Source organism: Dermacentor albipictus, chromosome 8, assembly GCF_038994185.2.
Source record: "Dermacentor albipictus isolate Rhodes 1998 colony chromosome 8, USDA_Dalb.pri_finalv2, whole genome shotgun sequence".
Classification (NCBI taxonomy): Eukaryota; Metazoa; Arthropoda; class Arachnida; order Ixodida; family Ixodidae; genus Dermacentor; species Dermacentor albipictus.
In genome coordinates, this window is record NC_091828.1 from 122492997 (window position 1) to 122517453 (window position 24457).

Here is a 24457-nt window from a genome sequence, read left to right on the forward strand (position 1 = left end):
TGCTTCTGACCGCTAAGTCTATTCTGAAGCGACTGCTTAGCTTCCCACATGTGGAGAAGTCTGCTGTCGCATTTATCCAAGTTAGATTCAGGTGGTGCTATTTTTGTGGCAGCTTTGACGTCATCACTGAGCTCCTTAGTCCATTGTTCTATGTCTGCAATTGATCGTTGTTGTGTCTTCTCTCGCGTTCTACGAAACAGTTCCCAGTCTACTAATTTGATCTGTCGTTCCTTGGGTCTATTCGGCCCTTCTCTGACGTGTAACTCCAATATGCGGTGGTCACTACCCAAATCTTCCAGTGTGTTGTGCCACGTCGCCTTTTCAATATTCTTGGTAAAGGTTAGATCTGGGGTTGTGTCCCTGTTTAGCGCCGTGCCTACTCTGGTTGGAGTGGCGGGGTCTGTGACGAGCGTGAGGCCTAATTCTTGCGAGTCGTTCCATAAGTCCCTTCCTTTTGCTCTGGTATATAAGTATCCCCACGTGGTGTGTGGGGCATTAAAGTCTCCTCCTATAACTACCGGATTTTCTCCAGCAAGTCTGAGTGTTTTCTGGAATGTTTAACGATGAGTCATCTAAAATGTGAATGGCTGATATTTGCTGTTTTTCCTGTATGTTTTATCGGTTATTGTTTTAAAGCATATGTAGGAACATAAGTTTGTGCGGAATATTTGCTTCTGACACGTGATGATGCGCTCTGACCATATTGTATATACTCAGTACCAGTACTTGCCTGACTGTTATTGTTCTCAACCCGCCGTGGTTGCTCAGTGGCTATGGTGTTGGGCTGCTGAGCACGTGGTCGCGGGATCGAATCCCGGCCACGGCGGCCGCATTTCGATGGGGGCGAAATGCGAAAACACCGTTGTGCTTAGATTTAGGTGCACGTTAAAGAACCCCAGGTGGTCGAGATATCCGGAGTCCTCCACTACGGCGTGCCTCATAATCAGAGAGTGGTTTTGTCACGTAAAACGCCATAATTTTTTTATTGTTCTAATGTATCCGACACTAGCCTTTGGCTGTGGGTCCTACCAGTTCTGAGAACATTGTATGTCTTACGCCTGTAATACAAACAACAAAATTAAATTGAATTGGTAAGACCCAGCACGCCTAATTCGGCAGGTGTAGATTTTCGCTCCCACCCGTGGCAAGCTGTGATTTCGTACACTTTCGTTTTGCCATTTCCCTTAAAACCAATACATTTCGAATAAACCCTACCTTCCCTTATGCTTTCTTTGGTTTCATTGTCTCTTTTACCTCGCTTGTTTCGATAACGCGCCCATCTACAGCGTGTCCAATTTTATATTCTGCCACCGATTGCATAACGTACGGTTATGTTCGAAGATATTATACACCCTACATGGTGCGTGGTTGCGCAAGAAGATATATTTCGCTCCTCTGCTTTCTTTCTCATATCGGTGCAGGAAATTCTCCGAAATAACAAAGATAGAAACGAGAGAGTAATCACAATGCAGAAAGCAACAAAAAAAAAATGCGCGAATGTCAGGTGCAATATTCCACCGCGCTTGGTTCGCCAGGTATGGGATCAAATCTCCGACCGCGGATATATGTATTAGCTACCGCGCTGTGGCTGCAACGGATCCTTTCCATCGACGAGAGGAAGAAACAAAACGGAAGCGAAAAGAAATGATCGAATGAAAGGAAGACCTGTTTCGGGAATACGACCAGCTGTCGGTTGAGGTCAGAGAAAAGCGCCGAACGAATTGAATTACGTTACTTTTTCCCTCACGACGCCGCCTTTATTTCTTTCTCCCTTCTCTCTTCTCTTTCTTTTTGTTTATTTCTATCTTTCTTTTTATCTTCTTCTTTCTTTAAACTCTCGCTTCAGAATTCGACGAATGAGAGTTCGGATTTTAGCACTTTTCGAATTCTCGCTCCGAAGGACCCGCGAAAAAATCCGAGACGCTTTCTTTATTGTGAACCGACCACGCGCAGTGAGGCAAAGAAAGTCTCGGTCTCGAAAATAGATGGTTACGTCTCGAACCAAGACGTTTTCTACAGCGTTCATAGAACCCCTTTCTTTCTTTCTTTCTTTCTTTCTTTCTTTCTTTCTTTCTTTCTTTCTTTCTTTCTTTCTTTCTTTCTTTCTTTCTTTCTTTCTTTCTTTCTTTCTTTCTTTCTTTCGAACTTGTTCGTTCCCTCTAGCGAAACTGAGTTGTCAAGCGAAACGCTCAACGTGCCGTGCTCTAACGGAAAAGTGCATTTACCGTCTACGTTCAACTCGAAAGAGGCCCGATGGTGGGCATACGTCCGATGTACTTCTATGCATTTCGGTTAGGTATGTTGGCTAGCGCTGAGCTATATAAAAAAAAAGGGGGGGGGGCTTGTCAGAAGACGTTGCATACGGCTCACCAACGAAGAACACGCAGGTGTTTCACTTGCGGAAGCGCTGACGTCAACGCAGACGGAGGCGTTGTGCAACGGTCGCACTCTTTTTTTTTACATCTTTTTTATTTCTAAGTATAGAAGCACGAAATTTATAGCCGGATTCACACATGGAAAATAACTTATATAAGACTTAAGAGCAAGCTTTAGCTAGGACCCGACGCGGCCTATTCAAACACATGTACAAATACATTGCCCAATGAGTCATTACTCAAGCTTCTGTATTTCTATCGATGCATTTAACGTATGTTATGCGGCTTACACGTTCAATTTTATTGGCTTCTTTCATTTTGTATCAGGGACTCTCGAAATGCGTTCAAATCCATCTCCACTGTCATGTGCAACTAATGGCCATGTAATGCAGAGTGGGCCAACAAGGCAATGCTTAGCCTTCAGCCAGCCTTTTGACAAGGGGATAGAAACGTTCCCAAATGTAATGTGCTAGTTCTTCGACAAGGCAGGCCCCCCTTGTTCACAACTTTCATTACCGGAACGAGGTCCTTGCCTTGTTCGCCCACACTTCATCACTTCGTCTGCATCTTCCTGGTTATTGTGTTATTTCATGCTACACTTACCATCTTTTTGATCGAGAGGAATAAAGCAATTTGAGGAACTTTTCTTACTCTTTTAGGATATAAAGAACGCCGACAATAAGGCGAGCCAAAGCACAGGATAAATATAATCGTGTTGTTTAGAGTTGATAGGAGTTGATAGGAGTTGATAATATAGAGTTGATAGGAATAGGGAAATGAAAGCTTACGAAAGGATAACTTGACACAGCGGGGAACCCAACGCGCATCTTGCGCATTACGCATGCAGTGCTTAACCAACATTCTCGTATCAGATTACTGTTTTAGCCGTTTTGACCGGTGATCGTTTGCGTCGTTACTTTCTCGATTGCACTGGCCCCTGCGAGATAGCCTCGATTCTGGCCTTTATGAGTGCATTCGGGTAGCTAAGTAGACGCTTATAAATTTCATGCAGACTGGGGAACGAAAAGAAAATCACTTTTGCGCAAAACAATTGCAAGCGGCTCACCGTACTCGTCCTCGTACTCGTCTTCGTCTTCTTCCTCTTCGTCATCGTCCTCCTCGTCACTGCTGCTGCTGCTGTCGACGCGCACAGCAGCTGGCCGAGGACTGTGTCCCGAAGTGCCAGACTTGAGGAAGAACCGGCGGTGACGACCATCCGCTTCGCAGTTGGCATCTGCACCACGCGAAAGGACACAACGTGAGACCGGGCTCTTCTCGGGCCTTGATTGTTTGTTTGTTTGTTTTGTCTAACTTATATCGGCGAGGCCAATGTACGCGACTTTCACGTGGGGATCGCGCTGCGGCTCGGCAGCATGCAAAGGCTCTAGGCATTCAGTTGTCCGTTCGGGCCATGAACTTGTACAAAGAACCTCTTGGGCCAGTATCCAGTGAGTAGTGGAGGCCCGTAATTTATAAACGTATGCTAGAAGCTATGAAAAGGCATACATAGGGGTTTTATGTTTGAGATATAAATATCTCGAAACTATATATATATATATATATATATATATATATATATATATATATATATATATATATATATATGTAGCGTTCCTAGTTAAAGGACACAGTAGACTTAAAGCGTTGCTGTGGAACTGGCGTCCATCTCGTCTACATTTATTTCTCACTTCTCTCTTCTCTTCTTCTGTCCCCCCGGTTCCCGCGCTTCTTCATCTTCTATTCGAAGGCTCATACCGCTTCACCCTTCCAGGTTTCTTTTGCTAACCCCTCCTGGGGTAATACTTGAAAACGTTTCCAATCGAAGCACATTCAACTGAGCCCCGTTCACCAATGTACCACACAGTCTTCAATATTCCTTTCTGAGTGGCTGTCTTTGTCACAGAGTAAGGACCATAAAATTTGGCACTGGATTCTCTTACTCCTTTCCTAACTAGGATGAGGTCGGTGACTTGAATGTCTGGGATAGCTGAGCAATGTCTCTTGTCAAAATTTTTTTTTCATTCGTTTACGGTACCTCTCCTCCTGTGATTTTTGTTTCCTTTCCTCGACGATCTTGAGATTGTCTAACAGCCCCAGTTCAAGGTCCGCTTGAAGAATAGGGGTCTCTCCTGAAGAAGCGAACTGCGGGCTGCATCCCAAGCCACTGGTGTAGGAGCGATTGTGATGTCTTACAGCTGCTTCTAAAGAGCATTTCCATCCACCAGGGAAACTATCGTACATCCTGATGTATTGCTTCACATCTCGTATAGCACGCTCTGCAAGCCCATTCGCCGCGGGATGGTATGGTGCACAGAATTTGATTGATATATTGTGGTCTCGAGCCCATCTTGCTAATTTTTCACTCTTGAACGCTGGTCCGTTGTCACATACGATCTTTCTGGTTGTCCTAAACATATCCCGTTTGAGGAGGGCGATGACACTATTCGCATCTTCTTGTCCTGCCCGTGCCGCGACCATCCTGGTGCACTCATCTATGGCCAGAAGAAAAGCTTGCGTTTTTCGGACTTCTTCTCGTTTCTTATTTAGCTCGGCAAAATCCAGGTGTATAACTTCAAAAGGCACGTTCGAGTGGCAAGGTATTATCATGGCGTCTGTAGGCTGCTTGTATTTCACTTTGTTGACTTGACAAATGTGGCATGAACGAACGTATTGATTGACGTCTTCTTTCATGTGAGGCCACGTAAATCTCTTGACTAGCTTGTATGTGCGCCAAAATCCGTCGTGTCCTCCAGATTCTGGGCTATCGTGGTACAAATAAAGCACCTTGGGGACCAGCGTTGGCGGGACTTGATAGCGACCTGCCATAAAAATTAATTGTTCAGTGCCTTCCCACAATTTTACTTCATTGATTTCTTCCGATTGTTCTTTATTGGCCTGTATCATCAGTCGAGACAATGCATCTGCATCAGTCAAAAGGGGTCCAGGTCTGTGGGAGATGGTGAAATCAAACTGCTGCAAGTAGTTCACCCATCTGGCGATACGTCCCTTAGGTTGGGTCATATTCAAGAGATGAGTGAGTGCCTGGTGATCCGTGAACAAAGTAAACTTCGCACCTTCTAGGTACGTACGGAAGTACTGAATTGCTTTAAGGACAGCAAGAGCTTCCTTTTCAGTAGTGGTGTAGTTGACTTCAGGTGGCTTGAGGGTGTAGCTGTAGTAGCCTACTACATGTCGCTTTTCTCGGCCGGATGCTTCTGGACATTTCTGGTACAAGACTGCACCTGTTCCATAATGTGAGGCGTCGGTATTCAGTTCAAAGGGTAAAGTGAAATCTGGTATGCGTAGAATAGGGTCAGCAGAGATTCTGTGCACCAGATCACGGTAGACTCTCTCACATTCCTCATCCCACTCAAATGGAACTTCTTTCTGCGTTAGGCGCGTGAGGCATCTTGTTTTTATAGCAAAGTCTTTTATGAAAGGTCTGAAATGTCCGGCTAATCCCAAAAATACACGCAATGAGTGGACGTCATACGGTTTAACCAGTTGGGATATTCTCTCGACGGACTCTTGTTTCGTGCTTTTGGTAGTCCCATCAAATACTCTTCCAAGAAACACAACTTTTCTTTGAAAGAATGCACTTTTCTTAAAATTAACCTTGAGTTGTGCCAAGCTCAAGGCATTTAATACCTGAGAAAGGTGTTCCTGATGTTCAGCCTCTGTTTTGGAGAAGACGATAATATCGTCTATGTACACGTTACAAAAGACACCCAGAAAAGGCTTCAGGACTTCGTTCATAATCTTCTGGAACCATGCTGGCGAGTTTTTCCAGCCGAAAGGAAGCCGGTTATACTCGTACAGATCAAAGGGCGTGATAAAAGCAGTGTACATTTTTGTTTCTTCGGTTAGCGGGATCTGCCAGAAACCTTTGCACAAGTCAATGCGTGAAAAAATCCGGCAACCACCTGTCTCATCTATAATCGTGTCTATCTTCGGCATGGGAAATGGTATAAGGTCTGTTTGGCGATTGAGAACCCTGTAATCTGTGCACAGTCGGAAAGTTCCATCTTCCTTCGGCGCAATAGTTATGGGAGAAGCGAAGGGTGACACCGAAGGCCGGATTATATCGGCGTCTAGCATCTCCTGCAATTCTTTCTTCAACCATATCTTACGTTCTCGTGACATGTTATAAGGTGATTTTCGGATGACGGTCTTGTCAGTTAGTTCGAAAGGCACCTTGTGCGACTTCATCTCTTGTGGATAGCTTCCTACGCATACCAGTTCAGGGTAGGTCGTTGCAATATCTTCCGCGCACTTGACAATTCGCAGGTTATCTTTTCTATCTTGTTGTGTCTCTTCCCTTGATAGTCCTTCCACTAAAACTGCATCGTCCCAATATACGTTGATTTTTAGTTTCTTTATGTCTGGTCTGGATAGCAGAAAGTCGTACGTCACCCCCGTTATCACCAGTACGTCACTCTCTATTTCATGACCTTGGAACTCGATGTTTACTGAGGCCCACTGATTATGCATTGTCACTTTTCCATCGTACCCTTGCACCCGTAGTACTCTTCCACTATGCAGGTGACTTGAATCTACCAGCTTGGCATTTATTATAGACACAGAAGCACCGCTGTCAACCAAAGCCATCATATGTCTATTTCCCACTTTGACAGGAATGTGAAGTAAGCTAGAGCAAGTTAAATAAACAGTCTCAGTTGTGGTCATCGGGTCGGACTGATCACCCTTGTTTATTAGTTTTTTGTTGTCGGAGAATCTTGAGCGTCTGAAAGTATGGGGACAGGGTCGTTGTCGACGTTATTCACTCGACCTCTGGGAGCACGCCAACCCAAGCTCTCTGTACTGCCTGCAAGGCGGCTCGGTTCTCGCGGATTACGGCTTGACCAATCCGCGCCGGTCCGTCTGAAGCGACTGCTTGAGCCAGCGGTTATATTTTCGTCTGAAGTAGATGGTATGTCGTGAAGGCACTCCAAGAGCCCGTCTATAGTTTTAGGTGATCGTGCTTGCGCTATCTTCAGGACTTCCGCGGGCAATCCGTGCATTATTAGAGCTACTATGGCAGAAGGAGGAAGCATAGGCTCGGCCAGCTTTAAAAGGCGGCGTTTTTCAAAGAAATACTCGACGGGGGAGCCCTGCGTGAATTTTAAATTGAGCGCGGCGTCCCATCTTTGCACTGGGTTGCTTCGGAATGTCTTCAAGAATTTTTCCTTCCACTGGTGCCAAGAGTTGCCAACATCTTCAATAATGTGCAGATCGTACCACTTACGTGCAACACCTCTTAAATAACTACGCATGTTGGTAATTTTGTCCTCATTAGAGTGCCATTTGTTCTTCCCAGCGGCATATTCATAGAATTCAAGCCAACTTTCTGGGCTTGAAGACTTGCCGTCGAAAGTATCGGGTTCGACAAATTTAGTCGCCGGCTTCTCAGCGTTTAGAGAGCTTATAAGTGACGTCACCAGTTGGTTTTGTTGCGCCATCTGTTCTTGTTGTAGCTGAAGAGCTTTCAAAACGAGGCTCACCTCTTCTGTCGAAGACCGTGATGCAGTGTCCTTTCGACGCATGGGTTCAAGAACTAATTCGTCGAAGATCGCCAGACGCAAGTTCACTTTCACCGCACCCTTCCGACGTAGTTCAGCAATGTCTATGGAAGCCTTCTCTAAAACCAGGTTCACGAGGTCTGCCGAGTTGAGTTCGCGAGGTAGTTCCACCGCTGGTTCGTCTTGAGCTTGGTATCTCGAAAAGATGATCTTCTCTGCGGAGGTCTCCTCGAGGAAAAATGTCACCCACATGTTGGAGTCAGTTGTCGGCTGCGCCAAAATATTGTAGCGTTCCTAGTTAAAGGACACAGTAGACTTAAAGCGTTGCTGTGGAACTGGCGTCCATCTCGTCTACATTTATTTCTCACTTCTCTCTTCTCTTCTTCTGTCCCCCCGGTTCCCGCGCTTCTTCATCTTCTATTCGAAGGCTCATACCGCTTCAATATATATACACATTAGTGGCATATCCAAGCGTTTAACCACTTCTACGATAAGCAATGTGCACAAAGTTTTATCTATTGGTGTGAGCGGGCACACCAAAGGTGTCGTTGTGTACTAAAGGGAGTCGGTTACGAATTGGCGACCACATCGTTGCTATGCGAGGTCTACGTGCTAAATGCTATTCCTTTGTCACTGTAAACATCCATTCTCTTTGTTTTTCTTGCTTCTCTTGTGGTTGCATCAAACACTCGCATCTTTTCTTTTCAAATAACTGTGATGTATGCTCTTGTTTCTTATTTTCCATAAGGTTAGTGAAGGTGATAAAGCAATTTCATGCAGTTTTCAAGGCGTACCTTGTCCAAAACCACTCTGTGTTACCAGCAATGTTTAAAAGGCACAACAACAACTACAGCACGAATTAAGGTCACTTCGACATTGTCCGGTTAACCAGTATCGCACCGACTCCGGAACTGTCACATTCAACTCTACAAAAGAGCACGAGGGCTGCAATGTGGGCTTGTTGGCAATGCATATTCAAGGAGAGTACGGTAGCGCGATTAAAAGATTTTAATCGCGCTACCGTACTCCCCTTGAATCTACGAAAGAGACTCTGTTTCAGCACGAAGTGCACACGGGAAGAAACTGCGAACAATGCAACCGCATGCGGAAGCATCACAAAACGACTTATGAACATTACAATCATCATAAAAGACCACTGCACATGGTAACTGGCGTAGGAAATTGTTCCGGGTGAGTCTAGTATTGCACCAACTCCGAAGTTGGCTCGAGCACCTTGAAGCCTATGTTACCAGCTGCCGCTGCAGATTGTAGTTTCGCGCCGCTGTGTTCAGGGGGCGCTGGGTATCGGCGTCACGCTCTCGCATCGTGCACGTGAAGGGAGTGGAAAAGGCAGCTGAAGAAAATGGACACCGCTACTTGCCGGGTTTTCCTCGCCGTCATCGGTTACGTCACAGATGTGGCAACATAAAAGTCCGGCCACTTCGCGGATTCCGGTCAGTGGGTGCGGCAGGGGCACCGCAACCATGCCGTTCGCGAATCCTTTCCTGTTTTTCGTTCAGGTGAGAGACTATCGCTTCGCGTATACTTATCGCAGTGACAATGTTTGCTTGTTGCTTCTGCCAAGCCCATTGTCATTGAGTGATATGCTTACTACGATTTACTATTGCTTTGTGCACCTACTGCCTACCTGTGGTGACGTAGAGCCTAACCCGGGACCGTCTACTGCAGAGATGCTTCAGACCCTAATTGATGATGTTCGTGAACTTAAACACAATGTGCGAGCTACTAACAGCAAGATGAAAAAAAACAAGAATTAAGCTGTTTTCAATTGACAAGAAGCTTGACGATATTTCTGCTACGGTGACTAACTACACGTGCAAAGTTGACGAACTTCAGTCAAAAGTCGAAAAACTGGCTTTGAAAGTAGACGACTTGGAGAATAGGAGTAGAAGAGAGAACTTGATTGCGTATGGCATAAAAGAATCGTCAGAATAAAATCGGCAATCCCTCGAGCAGGTCGTGTCTGAAAGCATTCTGGCTGACACATTAAAGGTTCCAAACGTGGCTACCGAGCCTATTCACAGAATTGGCCGCCCAGCTGAGGCCATGTGCTGACCTGTCATATTCAGACTAAAGGATGGCAATTTTCTTGCAAGAGACAGCGATGGTCACACAAGTCTGCATGAATTGTAGTTGAATTTTAAAAGCATGGTACATAAGTATATTCATCGGTACGTCCCAATGAGTAAAAAGAAAATTCGTAGCCCCAGTCCATGGATTACACGAGAAATAATCCACCTAAAACGCCGCGTAAGTAAACTTTCCCGTAGCATTTCCAGGATTGCACGCAGTACTGTGGTGCCACTTCGTAGAGAGCTAAGAAATAAAGCAATCAAAATGCCAATCCACTATTGTAAACCTGCACGATTTCCTCATTAATGACCCGCGAAAATTCTGGACTCATCTAACCAAAAAAAAGGACCCTAACATAAATTGACAATAAATGACGTGGACGTTAGTGACAGACAACAAATAGCGGCAACATTTAAAGTCTTTTTTTTTTCTGTGTTCCTGCGTGGTGATGGTCCGTCTACCGATTTCAGATCAACCAGCTTCCAGGTACCTGATCTTAGCATAAGCGAAGAAGGCATTTTTTCCGCCCTTCTACATCTGAATACAAATAAATCATCTGGAGCAGATGATATTCCGAATACGTTTCTTTCCAGATACGCGGAATGGTGTGCGGAATTCCTCTTTATTATTTTCCGTACTAGTCTACGAGAAGGTGACGTCCCCAGGGATTGGAAACTGGCTAAGTTTATTCCTGTACACAAATCTGGTACCAAGTTCCAAGTTCCATGTTCTATGGAACACTTTGTTTTTAAACACATCGCCTCATTCTGGGAAGACAATAATTTTTTTTTCTCAAGCTCAACGTTGATTTCGTCGCGGTTTATCTACGGTGACACAGTTAATACACACTGCCAATGATTTCTGCAAAGCCCCTGACAAAGCAGGACAAATAGATGCCATTTTTCTGGACTTTGATAACGCATTCGACCGCTTACTGCATAGTAAACTGTAGTAATCATAGTAAATCAACAAATTTCACAGTGACTTGATTCATTGTTCTCACTGGCAACAGTACGTCCAGATATCCAGTTCAAGTTCACCCATCGCTCCAGTATTTTCAGGCGTGCCACAGGACTCAGTCCTTGGGCCACTTATTTTTCTTATATCTTTAAATGACCTAAAGCTTGACTTTCCTGTGCGGGCCCGTTTTTTCTTCAGATAACTGCGTAATTTATCACACAATTCATGCCGAAGGTGACCAGCTCATTCTACATAACTACTTGTGCGCTGTTAGTAATTGGTGCCAAAACCGGTCGATGACATTAAATGTCACGAAATGCAAACAAATGACCTTAACCCGAAAAGAAAGATCCATTTAGGTATTCTTACAAAATCAATAGCGCTTCTCTCGAACCAGTAGAGCAATTTAAGTATCTTGGCGTAACGATCAGCTCGAAGCTCAGTTGGAGGCTCCACATTAAAAACATACTTTCAGTGGCATCCAAAAGAATATGGCTAATAAGACACCGGTTGAAACATGCAACCACTAAAACAAAACTTGTAGCTCGAGCTTCCCTTACTGCAATATGCTGACGTGGTCTGGGATCCGCACACTAAAACTAAACTAAAAAGTATTGAGCGGGTTCAGAGAAAGGCAGTGCGATTCATACACCACACCTACAGAAGACAGGTATCGATATCCAATCTTCCCAGCCGCTCCGCTCTTCCCACCTTGGAATCGCGTCGAAAAATGCACCGTCTGAATATGTTATTTGCAATCATTAATAATCATACCAAAATAGAATTCCATACTTACATGCAGTACAACAGAACCCGGCAGACTCGGCACAAAAACGACAAAATAATTATAATGCTTCAGTGCGGAACCAACATATACAAGCTGACCTTTTCAAGAACGATAGCCGACTGTAACAAGTTACCCTACGATGTGGCCACCTCATCATCACCCAATGCATTTTTTTCAGCAATCAGTTCTAGCCGATAAGTTTTGTGTGCTAGGTTTTTCACTGGTGTGCATTTGATGCTTTATTTTCCGATTTGAAAGTAACGCGTTTTCGTCTTGTTTTGTTTGACCCGCCGTGGTTGCTCAGTGGCTGTGGTGATGGGCTGCTGAGCACGAGGTCGCGGGATCGGTTCCCGGCCATGGCGGCCGAATTGCGAAAATGCGAGAACGCCCCTGAGCTTAGATTTAGGTGCGCGTCAAAGAACCCCAGGTGGTTGAAATTTCGGGATTGCCCCACTACGGCGTGCCTCATAACCAGAAAGTGGTTTTGGTGCGTAAAACCCCCTATTTTAATTTGTTTGTTTCTGTTTTGCTTCGCAGTAGCCTTACTGTGTGCCTATGGGGTTTTCTGTTGTAGTTGTTACTGTTGTTGTTTTGTTGGTGGACCATTAATATCTAAACGTCATGTACCCACCCCTTCCTTGGCTACCAAAAGGTGGCCGGCAGTATGTAATAAATAAATGAAAATAAATGAAGTGACTATTTATTGAAAGAATGGCTCATTAGCATAAGTTGGGAAGCAAGTGGCAGATGTATAATGGCAAGAAAAGTAATCGCATCATTAAGTAAACATGACGGGGTCGCTAAGAAAGTGGGAGGTAAGAAAAGATACAATTAGGACCCTTGCTCGATTTGATTCCGCGCTTGAACACCCCGCATAGTGAAGCAGGTTGTAACACAGCGGTTCTTTTCATGGCAGTCAATAAATAGCGTAGTTCGCTTTTATACAGGTTTCTGAAAATTTCAAGCATTTGCTTTATGCCGAAGGATCGATGAGGTAGTTGCAGAGGAAAGATGGATCGAACATCGCCTCGCACTTTTATGCACTGAAGATCGACCGCGACAAACGCCGCAACTTGCGTAGGATTCTCATGCTGCGCCGGATGTATCGGAGGCCGTGTTCTGATTTGAGCTGCCGCCTCTTTTGAGTCGGAGGCCACTAATGAGAGGGTGCCACATTTTTTCGAATAATGAAAAACCATGCAAGGCAGTGTACTTGCTATACTGAACAATGTAGCTTTATACAAAAAGGGTGTATACAACTATTAAATTATTTAAATATACTAGCAAGGTAGAAAAGTGATCGGTGGCCTGTGCCACTACCCAGTTTTGAAAGAGGTGCTCCTGTCATTATTACCAGCAGCCGTCACATAATGTTTATCATCATAACCTTGACGCAACTGACATCGCAGTAAAAATGAGTGTAGCATCTGTTTGTTATTATAGAAAAGCAGGGGACATTTGCCAAACTTCATTGTCACTCAACTCAAACTGTGACCTAATGAGTTTTCTTAGTATTTGTACAGTTTTATCAGATAGTTCCTGCATTTCATGTTTGCCTGAACAGGAAAAGCTGAGTCGGGCGCCGAACTGAAGCTGCTTCCAAATAACTAGTGTAATGTTTTAAAAATAAGTTCTGTGGTTCTACATGCCAAAAGTTACTGTAATATTGTGTAAAACTTGCACGCTTGAAGTGCTTTGCCAGGTGAAGTTCACAGAACTGTAACATCTTGTTGTTGCTACGGCGCAGTCACAACATAGCCAACCGTCCTGTCTGTCTTCAATTTCACGCTTCGCACTTTCAGCTCGCGATTTTTCCCATTTTTTTCATAGCAAACCCAAGTCGTGAATCGACAATCTTGTCCCGAAGACACATAATATGGCTTTTTTTCTGAACGCAACAAATTCCATTCAAAACAATTTCGCTTTGTCCTGTAGACAGCACTGCGACGTTTCAGACGTATTTCAGTAGATAATACGGGCGGGGCTTCGAGGTTAAAGTTATTGTTGACGAGCTAAAGCTCTGCTGGCCCTGGTGACCCTTCGCTTAATCACAGATTTAGGCCTTTCTTGTGACTCGGTCTTTTTTGCTTCGGCCGGCGTCGGACACTAATTCACCATTAACTGCGCAATTCAGAGAGTTTTCGGTGTAGGTCGCCAAAGCGACGCTGAAAGTGCGCTATCCAAAGTCAAAGCCGAATCTTTTTTTTTTCTTCTCAACTTGTGCAGATAGAGCACACCGGCTATGCAAGCATCAAGAAACCCGGAGAAAACAAAAACACTACTTCAGATTCGTGTGCGAACCAGGACCAATGCGAATATGGACTATGGCGTATATTCATGGAGAGTAAATCCCCCTTTTCGAGCTGTCCGCCGAAAAGCGCTATCCGAACCCAAAGCCAAGTACTCTAAGAAAATAAGCAACCCGTTTGTCACCACTCGGTGCATGTGTTTATAGATGCTGTCATACCGAGCTCGGAGCAGGGCTTTGTAGCCTACGATGAATGTTGATGCCATCAATAATAGCACGGAAAAAAGTAATGATAATTGGACGCGATTTTGTTGGCATTCTATTGACTTTCTCCTCGCTTGCTGTGCCTGGCAGAGTAGTGTTGTTTTTTATACACCTCATGGGAATTTCCCTTGCGGCGATATGAGCTGAAATCTGCAAGTCCATTCGGTTGGCTTCTTCTTTACTTGTTTCTTGTTTGTTTTTTTCCGTTATATTTATAGAGGTCGCTGTATGTCAGACACAGTCTTAGGAATAAAGAGGCAAGTTCATGAATATATGCATTCGTTGACGCAGGCAGGTATTCTGCAAGCGCAATGCCTTCAACTTCAGTGCTGGTTGGTGGTAAGGGGGAAAAGGGGAAGGCGACGCCAGCTCCACCTCGTGAAGTAATGCTGCACCGTCTTTTCAAGCAAAATGCTTTTCCACAGAAACAATCCTGACGATTATGACACGGGCTTAGTTTTCATGGCCTGTTATCAGGTTTTACTTATGCTCAGCCACGCCGTGAACACGTCGGTGATACTGACAGAAAAGATTGTCTCAACAGCATGATCAAAAAATGCGCATGGTAATGGTAGCAAAAAAAAGTTGGGGCCCAAATTGATTTTGTGGAAATTAGCAAAGTCGAGCTTCCTTCCTGAATTGATTAGGGCTGTAATTCTTAGGGGAAAACGTTGCGGGGAGAAGCATAGGCGACAATCGTCACTGGTAACTTATATCAGCCAGAAAAACTGTTCAGCATATTTCCATAATATTAATAATATTAATAATAGGAAGAAGAAGAAGAAGAAGAAAAACTGTTCGGCATATTTCCATAATATTAATAATAATAATAATAATAGGAAGAAGAAGAAGAAGAAGAAGAAGGAGAAGAAGAAGAAGAAGAAGCATGTTACATGCTCATCACAGGACTAGAGCCTGTCCCAGAGGTCTACGTGCTGACTGCATCTTACAGCTACAAACTTACTAAGTTCGTCACACCAACTAGTTCTACAGATACCAGGATTTCAGGGAGCATGCTTCACTTTACGACACCACTTGAGAGAGTGAGAGAGAGTGCTGCCCCACAGCGTTCCCTTTATACACCCTTCTCCGATATCGCCCCAATATCAATGGGAAGCTACGCTATCCAACTCTAACCTTCATGACCAGCAACAGCTTATATTTGAAGGAACTAGTGCCGCGGCCACGTAAAGCTGGTAATCCGGTTTTCACCCTCACGAGCTGCAGAGTCCACCACACGTCTAACCACGCGCACGCAGCAGCTGTCACGCTTCTCGAGCCCAGGATGAATGCGCCTGGCAACGGTGGCTGCTACAAGTTTACCCGATCATGTGGCAGAACACTGCATAGCGTTAGCGAGGCCATGTCGACCGAGCAGTATGGCTGACTGCACGGTATTGCTACACCATTACACACGACATTGCAGCACGCCACGTTGCTTGTTAAGGCGCCACTTCCTTTTTTTCGCGCAGATTGCTCCGATGCAATCCACAATGACTTCGACAAAGACGTAGAGCGCCTGCGGTCAAGGCCCCTCTCTCCGTCGCCTCTTTCGCTTTGTGGTAGTCAACGGCCCCTTCGTGATTGAAGCCTCTGCTGCGCGCGAAGCTACTCCACCGATCCCGTCGTTACGGGGGAACGAAGCCAGCTTTCGCAGTGCCACGTCATGCGACGAACGCCGCTATGTGCGCGTCCAAACACAAAAACAAACGCAGTGACACCCGTAGCAGAACGCGCGTGGCCCGCAAAGCTTTCCACGCGCTTCCCGAGCTCGCCAAGCTCATCCGTCCTTCGCGATGGTGGCGGCGGAAACTCGAACGTTCCCACACTAGTGTCGACGTTACGCGAAAGATCTCATGGCTCCGGCGGCAATGCGTAATTTCAGTCGCGGCAAAATGAATGTCTTTGCAGTCCAAAGTAGTGAGCGTGCATAAATAGCCGCGTGAAAAAAAAAAAAAGCTCTCAGAAACGTTTCTGCTAATTTTGTTTGGTTATTTGTTTTTTTTTTCTCGCAAAATTGTATTCGTGAGACCTCATCGTCGCTGAAAATTCAGGGCCTGGCGATGATGCCGCCGTCGCTTCCGCCCATTTCTCTTTTTGAGGGTGCGGACAGCGCGAGGAAACCATCACTCACCTTTATCGGGGCGAAAACACCTGCGCCACCTTGTTTTTTTTTTTTTTCGGGTGGCTTGAATAGGCAATGGCATTTTTCTGCGAACTTCCCTTTTCTTTTTTTTTAACTATAAATTTGCTTCACTTCCAAGTACGCTGTATAATCTATTGACACAGTGCTTTCCACTGCATATATTTCCCGTTTCCTACCATTTCCTCCCCCCCGCATATCAGGCGATTCAAGGCTTTAATTTCTGATCTTTTGGAAAACTTGATACCTGACACTTCTCCACACTACTATCCTTTTGCTTTATTCTTCTTTTTTCAAAGGCGTCTTCTACAATTCTTTCACTCGTTTCTAAAGCGCTTCGACTGACAGTGGGATAAATGCAAGCTGTCAGACCCGCTGGGCACGAAAAGAAGAGGAAACATCTCGGCCCTTAAACAACATGACGAAAGACCGCAACCCTCTTTCGTCGCAGTACGGCACATTCAATACTGCTTTTTTTCTGTAGCTGGTCAATTCAATAAGGCAGCGCCATTTAAACTACACGTCTGTCATCTGCTCCGATAAAGCGAGACGGGGTGTTAAAGTTCGCTCGGCATCAAGTGAAGGGGGGTGGTCGTGAGAGATATACGGACACCTAATCCTTCATTTAGAGTTCGCAAATGGACAGTTCTCGGCGCGTGTCGTCCATGCAGCGACAGACGTCGTTCTCGATCGAGATCGTCTACCATTTCTCTTTGTTTTGGTTTTTTATTATTAAAGGTCACTTAAAGTCGGACGTCAAATACACAGCTTCAGTTAGAGGTCTTGAGGACGTCGTTAAGATGTCGAGATGGACTTCGTTCGCGTACGCCATGAAGACTGCTCGCTGCTGGAGACAGTGGCGACGTTTTGAAAATCGCTCTTTTTTTCGCTCCAGTGAGTCTCTAATCGTACGCGTCAATGTAATTTACAGCCTTCAAAACGCTGGCGCAAGCATTCATTACATCGAAGAGCTCGCTCGAAATTGCGCAACGTTGAAAGGAGATATACAGGCTTCGCGCAAAAGCCTCGGTCGGCTCAATTAATCGTTTCACTTTGTCTCGAAGCGGGATGTCAGACACCGGCGTGCCGCGCATTCGCCAGGCCTAAAATAATATAAAAAATCAGACACTTGCCAGAACCGATACTCTTGGTGCAAACTTTCATCCCGTCCAGTAGTTTTACACTGAACATGCAAATCGGTTACGCCTTGCGGCTTGTACTTCTGCAACAAAAAAAGCGGTTCTTTAGAACCTTTTACTTCCATTTGAAAACTTTGCACTCCTCACCCTAAGCCGCTTTGCACTAGGAAAATGTGCACAAAAAACTTAATCTGGTCCACTCTCTTTTTTGCCTTTCTTCCGAAGCCTACAAGTCATTCCATCCTTGCGAAATTGATCTGAAGGTCTTCCTTCTAATGGCGCATGTGACAGCTATTAAAGTCTCCAAATTGCAGTGCCATATGACGTTCGAAACTCAGAGAAGGGTCACGGCGATAATTTAAATGAATCGGCCTGCCACCAATTCTAGCAGCATGAAACGTGAATGAGAAGAGAGCAATTTGTATATTATGTAACGACGTATTCAATGGAGTACAGCAAAGCAGCGCATTCAGCATGGCGATTTGGGGTTCTCATCAGAGAAAAAGGATAGCTATCGATTTGGAAGTAATGTCAATGGCTGCCGAGAAAGTTTCCTAGAACGCTCAATCAGGATTTAGAGGAACGCTTGCATTCAGCGCTTCAATCTTCAAACATAGGAACGGAGAAATCGTTTAGCTTGTCAACTAAAAAGCCGATTTCGATATAAGTGATACGACTTACAAGAGGGTGTTAAAGACGACCAGCCCAGTGACCAACCTACTTACTTCTCTTTTCAATTCGCTTACAAATATTTCCAAACTTTCGGGATTGAGAAAGAGGCATCAAATTTTAAAGGCGTAACTCCGCGAAGAAAACATAAAAGAGAATTTTCGCCACTAAGCAAACAGCATCTGAGCTGGGCTAATCTTATTTACTTATTTACAATGCCAGGCTCTGAGGTGTGCCGATAGTTCTAAAGCAGGACTTTCTTTTTGCCAAAATGACATGAAAGTGTGTCAAACTTTCACGTAACTGTAACCCAAAGAGTCACCTTTGTCGGCTTTTGGTGCTCAGATGGCTGTAACCTACAAAATTACGACATTCTATTTGGGCGACGAGTTTCAGAACTTGGCCACATAGAGGCCAACCTACTTTAAGTTTACGGATTGTCTGCAACACTTCCAACAATATTGTTACGTAGAAAGACGCAGGCGACAAGCTATGTACAAATATATTTACAAGTAAAATACGCAGCGCTTGGCCAAGAGGCAACAGCCCGCGCTAGCTTCTAAATCGTCGTCGTTGTCTTCACACTGCTGGCCTTTCGTGATCGCACATATTGTGCCGTAGCACTACCCCCGGCTGCAAAAGCGCCGTCCCGGAGCGACTAAAGATCGGACTCGGAAGCAGTGTAGTAGGCCTTGAGCCTACTGACGTGTACGACATCACTAGATGCCACAGGAGAGGACGAGCTTGAGCCCACAGGAGCAATTTCGTAAGTCACAGGCGTCACCTGGCGCAGCACGTGGTAGGGCCCTTTGTATCGCGAAAGAAGCTTCTCTGAAAGTCCGACGTGACGAGAGGGCACTTGTGTCGTCAAGCCAAAGTTGACCACAGGCAGGCAGACGCAATTCGCCGTAATAGATAAAACTGTATGGGGTACTGTGATCCCGTGTGTAAGGAGGACGTCTGGCATAGGAGCCGCGATGTAGTGACCGTCGGGGACTGGTGGGGATGACACTAGGTCAACGTAGGTCAGTGCCGAAGGTGGCAAGCGAACGAAGTCGGCGGAACTGAGGCGACTGGGGTGTGGTTCAGCAGGATCCAGAACAGGCAGGTCAAGGCGGAGAGTACTGGCGGAACAATCGATGAGAGCAGAATGTGCGGAGAGGAAGTCTAAGCCGAAGATGATGTCGTGGGGACAGTGGGCGATGACTGTGAATAGCACGATTGTTGAGCGATCGGCGAAGGAGACGCGGGCGGTACACATACCAATGACCGGGGCTGTTCCGCCATCGGCGACACGGACAACAGGCGTCGTGGCGGGCGTGATAATTTTCCTGAGCCGGTTACGAAGGTCAGCGCTCATGACGGACAAATGCGCCCCAGTGTCTATGAGAGCAGACACAGAAACACCGTCGACTTGCACGTCAAGAAGGTTCAGATGAGTGGGCAAAGTCAGTAGAGGATTTGGCGGCGTAGGGGGCAATGCAGCGTCACCTCGAGGCGCTGCATCGTCTAGTTTTCCGGCTGGGAGCGGCGTCCGAAGGGAGTCGGCGAATAGGAGCGACGGGGCTGGGGAGAGCGAGATTGTCGTCGTTGGGGCGAAGGCGAACGAGAAAAGCGGTTCGTTGCAGGAGAATCAGTGGCGGCATTATCGGAGCGTGCGGCATAGGGACGAGAAGGGCCACCTGAGGGGCGAGAGTAGGCAGTATAGGGAGACCGGATCGGGGAACTCCAGCTACTACGACAGTGCCGAGAAATGTGTCCGATGCGATGGCAGTGGAAACAAATAGGCCTGTCGTCAGCAGTGCGCCATTCAGATGGGTTGCGGAAACGTGGTGGGTAAGAAGATGCGGGACGGGGCAAAATCGAAGAAGCCGGGCGGGTATCAGGGCGATGGGCCGAGCAGATGGTGTGAAGACCCATGTTTTCAAACTCCTGGCGGACAACAGCCTGGATCAGTGAGACCGTGACTGCAGATGCGGTGGTGGGACTGGAGTCGAAGGCAGCCGGATAGGCGGCCTCGATCTCACGCCGGACGATCCTGGTAACATCGGCAGTGTTGTTGGGACGAGGAGCGTCGGCACAGGAAGATGTCACTGGGGTGTTGGGCAGACGGGCAATCTGCTGGTCAATACGTCGGCTTTTGGCGAGTTCCAGGCGGCGGCACTCTTTTATAACAGCATCCACCGTGGCTACGTTGTTGCAAACGAGCAAGTTGAAGGCGTCATCGGCAATGCCTTTGAGGATGTGGGAAACCTTGTCTGACTCAGTCATGTGGGTGTCAACTTTGCGGCACAGAGCCAAGACGTCCTGAATGTACGTGACGTAGGGCTCCGTTGACGTCTGCACACGACCGGAAAGCGCCTTCTGCGCGGCAAGTTGGTGACCGTAGGGGTTGCCGAACAAGTCTCGAAGCTTTTGCTTAAGCGAATCCCAACTGGTCAGCTCATCTTCGTGCGTCCGATACCAAACTCGAGGTGTGCCACCGAGGTAAAAGACGACGTTGGCGAGCATGGTAGTTGGGTCCCACCGGTTATTGCGGCTGACGTGTTCGTAAAGGCTGATCCAGTCCTCGACGTCTTCCCCATCTTTTGCCGAGAATACGCCAGGATCACGGGGAGCGGAGAGGGTGATGTAGGTCGTCGAAGTGGCAGCAGGTGTCGGAGCCGGTGGAGTCGGGTTGGCGTCGCCGGGAGCCATGAAGGTAGGCTCGACGTACCGTCCACTGCGAAGCTCCGTGACGAGGTACAGGGAACGTCCACATCCACCAAATATGTTACGTAGAAAGACGCAGACGACAAGCTATGTACAAATATATTTACAAGGAAAATACGCAGCGCTTGGCCAAGAGGCAACAGCCCGCGCTAGCTTCTAAATCGTCGTCGTCTTCTTCACACTGCTGGCCTTTCGTGATCGCACATATTGTGCCGTAGCAATATGATCCACTAAAGAAAATTTACGTTAGTGGGAGCAGGTAAAAATTTATTTTCGCACATGCAACAATTTTTATCTTCAATAAAATTGGTTGGATGGTGGTTTAACGAGAGCCTTTCCGCATTTTTAAGCTATCTGAATACAGGAATTAGAGTTGGTTCGGAATCTTATTAAGACTTTTAGTCTCTTATGCGAGGTTACTCCTTTTACCACGAAGTTTGCATGAGTTATTATACCGTTGTAGTAGGTCGCAAGGCACGAGGGATGGTTAAACAAACCAGCCTGCCCTTATTCTTGCAAGCAATTCTTTTTAACGCTTTCTGCTTCGTGCCTTCCTGTTAAGAATAGCGTGGGATGCTCTATGGGGCATCTGACGTAATTTTCTGGATAAGACGCAACCGTGAAGGTCATTCAGTCTGAGTGCATCGCAACGTTCAGAGGCACGGCCGGAGGAAGTGCACCTCAAGCTAGCGTCTTGCAAGGAATGGAGCCGAGTAACAGTAAATATGCACTCCCTCTTCCCGCCGCGTCCTCCCCACCCCCCACCCGCCTACAATCCATGAGTGCTGTTTATGACGACACTCGTTAGACAGCTTGCGATAGTCACAATGGTTGCTTAAACGTATCCAAAGGCAGCGCGGAACTTCGAGCATTTTTCTTGACCCTCAAGTAGCAAAGGAAGAGTGCAAGGTCACATAAACGTTGCGTTAAAGGGACCCGGATGCAAAGGTGTTTTTGTATCTTATTTTCTATCAACGTCACAACTTAGCTTGGGGGGTCACCGGCAATATAATCTGCATAAGAATTACAGAAATCCGAGGTACGTCTATGTCAGAAGCGCTTCACTCGCCCATCCAAGGAATGGGGCAAGCCGGGTTTTAATGAGAGGCGCATATAAACATAAGTGTAAGAGACGTAGACACAAGATGTGTAGCAGACGCGAAAGAAAAAACACAGAGCAGACGTGCGCTTACGGCTCGCACCTAGCGGAGTTCAGCCTCTAGCCAATTATACTGTGCACAGTGATGGCTTATAGCGCGGAGAGGTAAGTGATGCACGCAGTTCTTGACAGAGTTGACAGCCTTCCGCTACTTGAAGGGAAAGTTCCAGGCCTGTGCATCTGAAAGGAACTTCGAGCTGAAGTCTACTTCTGCGCAGCTGGGTTTCCTGAGGCTTACGAACCTAATGGACGCCGAAAATGCCTCCTGCTGTCACTTTATTGTGTACGCCGCTCTGTCTCTATCTGTGCCTTTACCTCTTTACATCTTTCCTCAATGTTGGCAGCCAACCAGAACTACCTCTGGTTCATCTTCCTGCCGTTTTATGCATTCTTATCTCTCTCTCTCTCTCTCTCTCTCTCTCTCTCTCTCTCGCTCGCTCTCATATATATATGCGCAAAGAACAAGAAGCTTTGCCCGCGTAGCGAATCTGTATCTTCGGCGCAGTACACCCCTGCACGACGCTAATTCTGTGCAGGGCCGCTGAAGGTGAACACACGCGAGGATGCATTTCGTTTACTCCAATTGTGTACGGAGGAGGCCCAGGTAGAGAAGGAAATTGTCTCGCCATCAAGTACTTCTGTCTTTCTTTTTTCTTTTTGTGGAAATACGACAAGATTAGCTGATACAGCCTTCCAGATTAAATATTTTTTAGAGAAGTAAGCACCTCCACTAAACGTCGATTGTAAGGACAGAATCGATCCGGACATGTTGAAAATTTCCAGGAGCACTCTTCGCGTCTTCTTGTCGGAGGGGACCTACAACAGACTTAAGTTTGAAGCAGTCACTGAAGACGAAGATCTGTTCCTGCGCTAAGCCTATGAAGGAAAATGTGTTTTACTGAAGCATCCAATTTTCAACCTCGCCATACCGATAGTCAAGGTGCGGAACAAATGTTTCTTTCTTTTTTTTTTTGACGACGGTAAAAACGCCTGTGTGCTTCCAAGTGCGGCCGCAAAGGTACTACCTGTTGTGTTTACGGTCAATGTCTTTTTTTTCACTCGTTTTGGGGACACATCTGTATCCTTTACATAGATTCGTTTCACTCCAGCGACTTTTTCGCAACTCATTATCAAGGCTCGGTGGCGACTGTGACTTTCTGCAAAGAGCAGGAGGTCGTATGTTCGAGACTCTAACGTAGTGTATGCATTAAAGTTGGAACGGAACGCAAGAACGATCGTGTACCGTGCTTAAGTTCAAAGCTTAAGCGGTCCCACGTGATAAAAGTTGATCCGAACGTTCCACCCAACCAATGTCATTTCTCGTGATGTTGTGGCATTATTTTTTTTTATTCAGTTAGCAAAGTGTCTTCTAATACTTCCAATATTAACTGAAGTTCTCTAATGTTACATTCCGCTGCCATCAGACTGTCGCTTTAAACAATATAACAGTGCATGTCAACATGTTGTAGCGATGATTGGTATAAGCAGACACCTGAGATGTGTCAAACCCTACGCTTCCAAGTCATAGAAAATGTGTACTGTTTTTAGGAAGGTAAAGAGATCGAAGACGGACCAAAATGCTTCTCACGGTGTTTTGAAACAAAGTTTCCTCATCTTTGTTTTTTTCCGAAAGCCACGACTCTGACAACGAAGACATGATCACAGTGGTAAGGGACGCCAAGAAAATGAGACCTTCAACTGGATATCGTCGCTAACTCCGAGCATGTGTAGATGCTGAAACAAAGCAATCTTTCATTTGAATTTTTTTACCAATTAAGCACTCTGTGTGCTGCCGTCAATGTAATTTAATTAAGAAAATTAGCTTCAAATGGAAGCATGTTCCTTTTCAGTATCACCGCAAAAAATACGTGGGGAAGCAGGAAAGAAACAACTGGTCAGCGCTTGTCTCACTGCCATGTTGCGTTCTTGTCAGTGCCATTTTTGATTAATGCGAGGACATTATATGCCCCATGAAGCGGAAAATTTGCCGTGTGGCGTCCGGCGGATTTTCCGATGGTATCAGAATCCACGTGACCAAGTGATGACATCACCTACCCGGCACTGGACCTACTGTGGCTCGCACTACGGAATAGCACTGTGAACAGCCACGGCGTCGGACGGACGCCGTGCCCCACACCCACGAAACCCACCTTGCCCACTCCCGAAATCGGATTGAGGTGGATTAAGGTTGGCACAAATTAAAGTAGGGTGGATTAAGGTGGAGTTTCAATTTAAGGTGATAACGTAGAGAAGTCCTCATTCTTTCGCATTCGAATCACTTGAGGATACTTAAGTGACTGTCAATTTTTTTTCTTGCTCTGTTACTTAGTTAAGATGAAACTACACCAGCTGGTCCAAATGTAAATTCTATCAAATGGAGCAATTCGA

At 46.0% G+C, this 24457-nt stretch overlaps 1 protein-coding gene across 1 annotated transcript in view; it reads right to left on the reverse strand.

Annotated features, from left to right (window-relative positions):
• Positions 1-24457, reverse strand: part of LOC135913019 (nucleolar transcription factor 1-like) — a 111429-nt gene that overhangs the window by 45964 nt on the left and 41008 nt on the right. The window contains exon 2 of the mRNA XM_070524387.1: positions 3442-3609. Within this exon, the coding sequence (XP_070380488.1) occupies positions 3442-3609 (168 nt within the window). The remainder of the gene's footprint in view (positions 1-3441; positions 3610-24457) is intronic.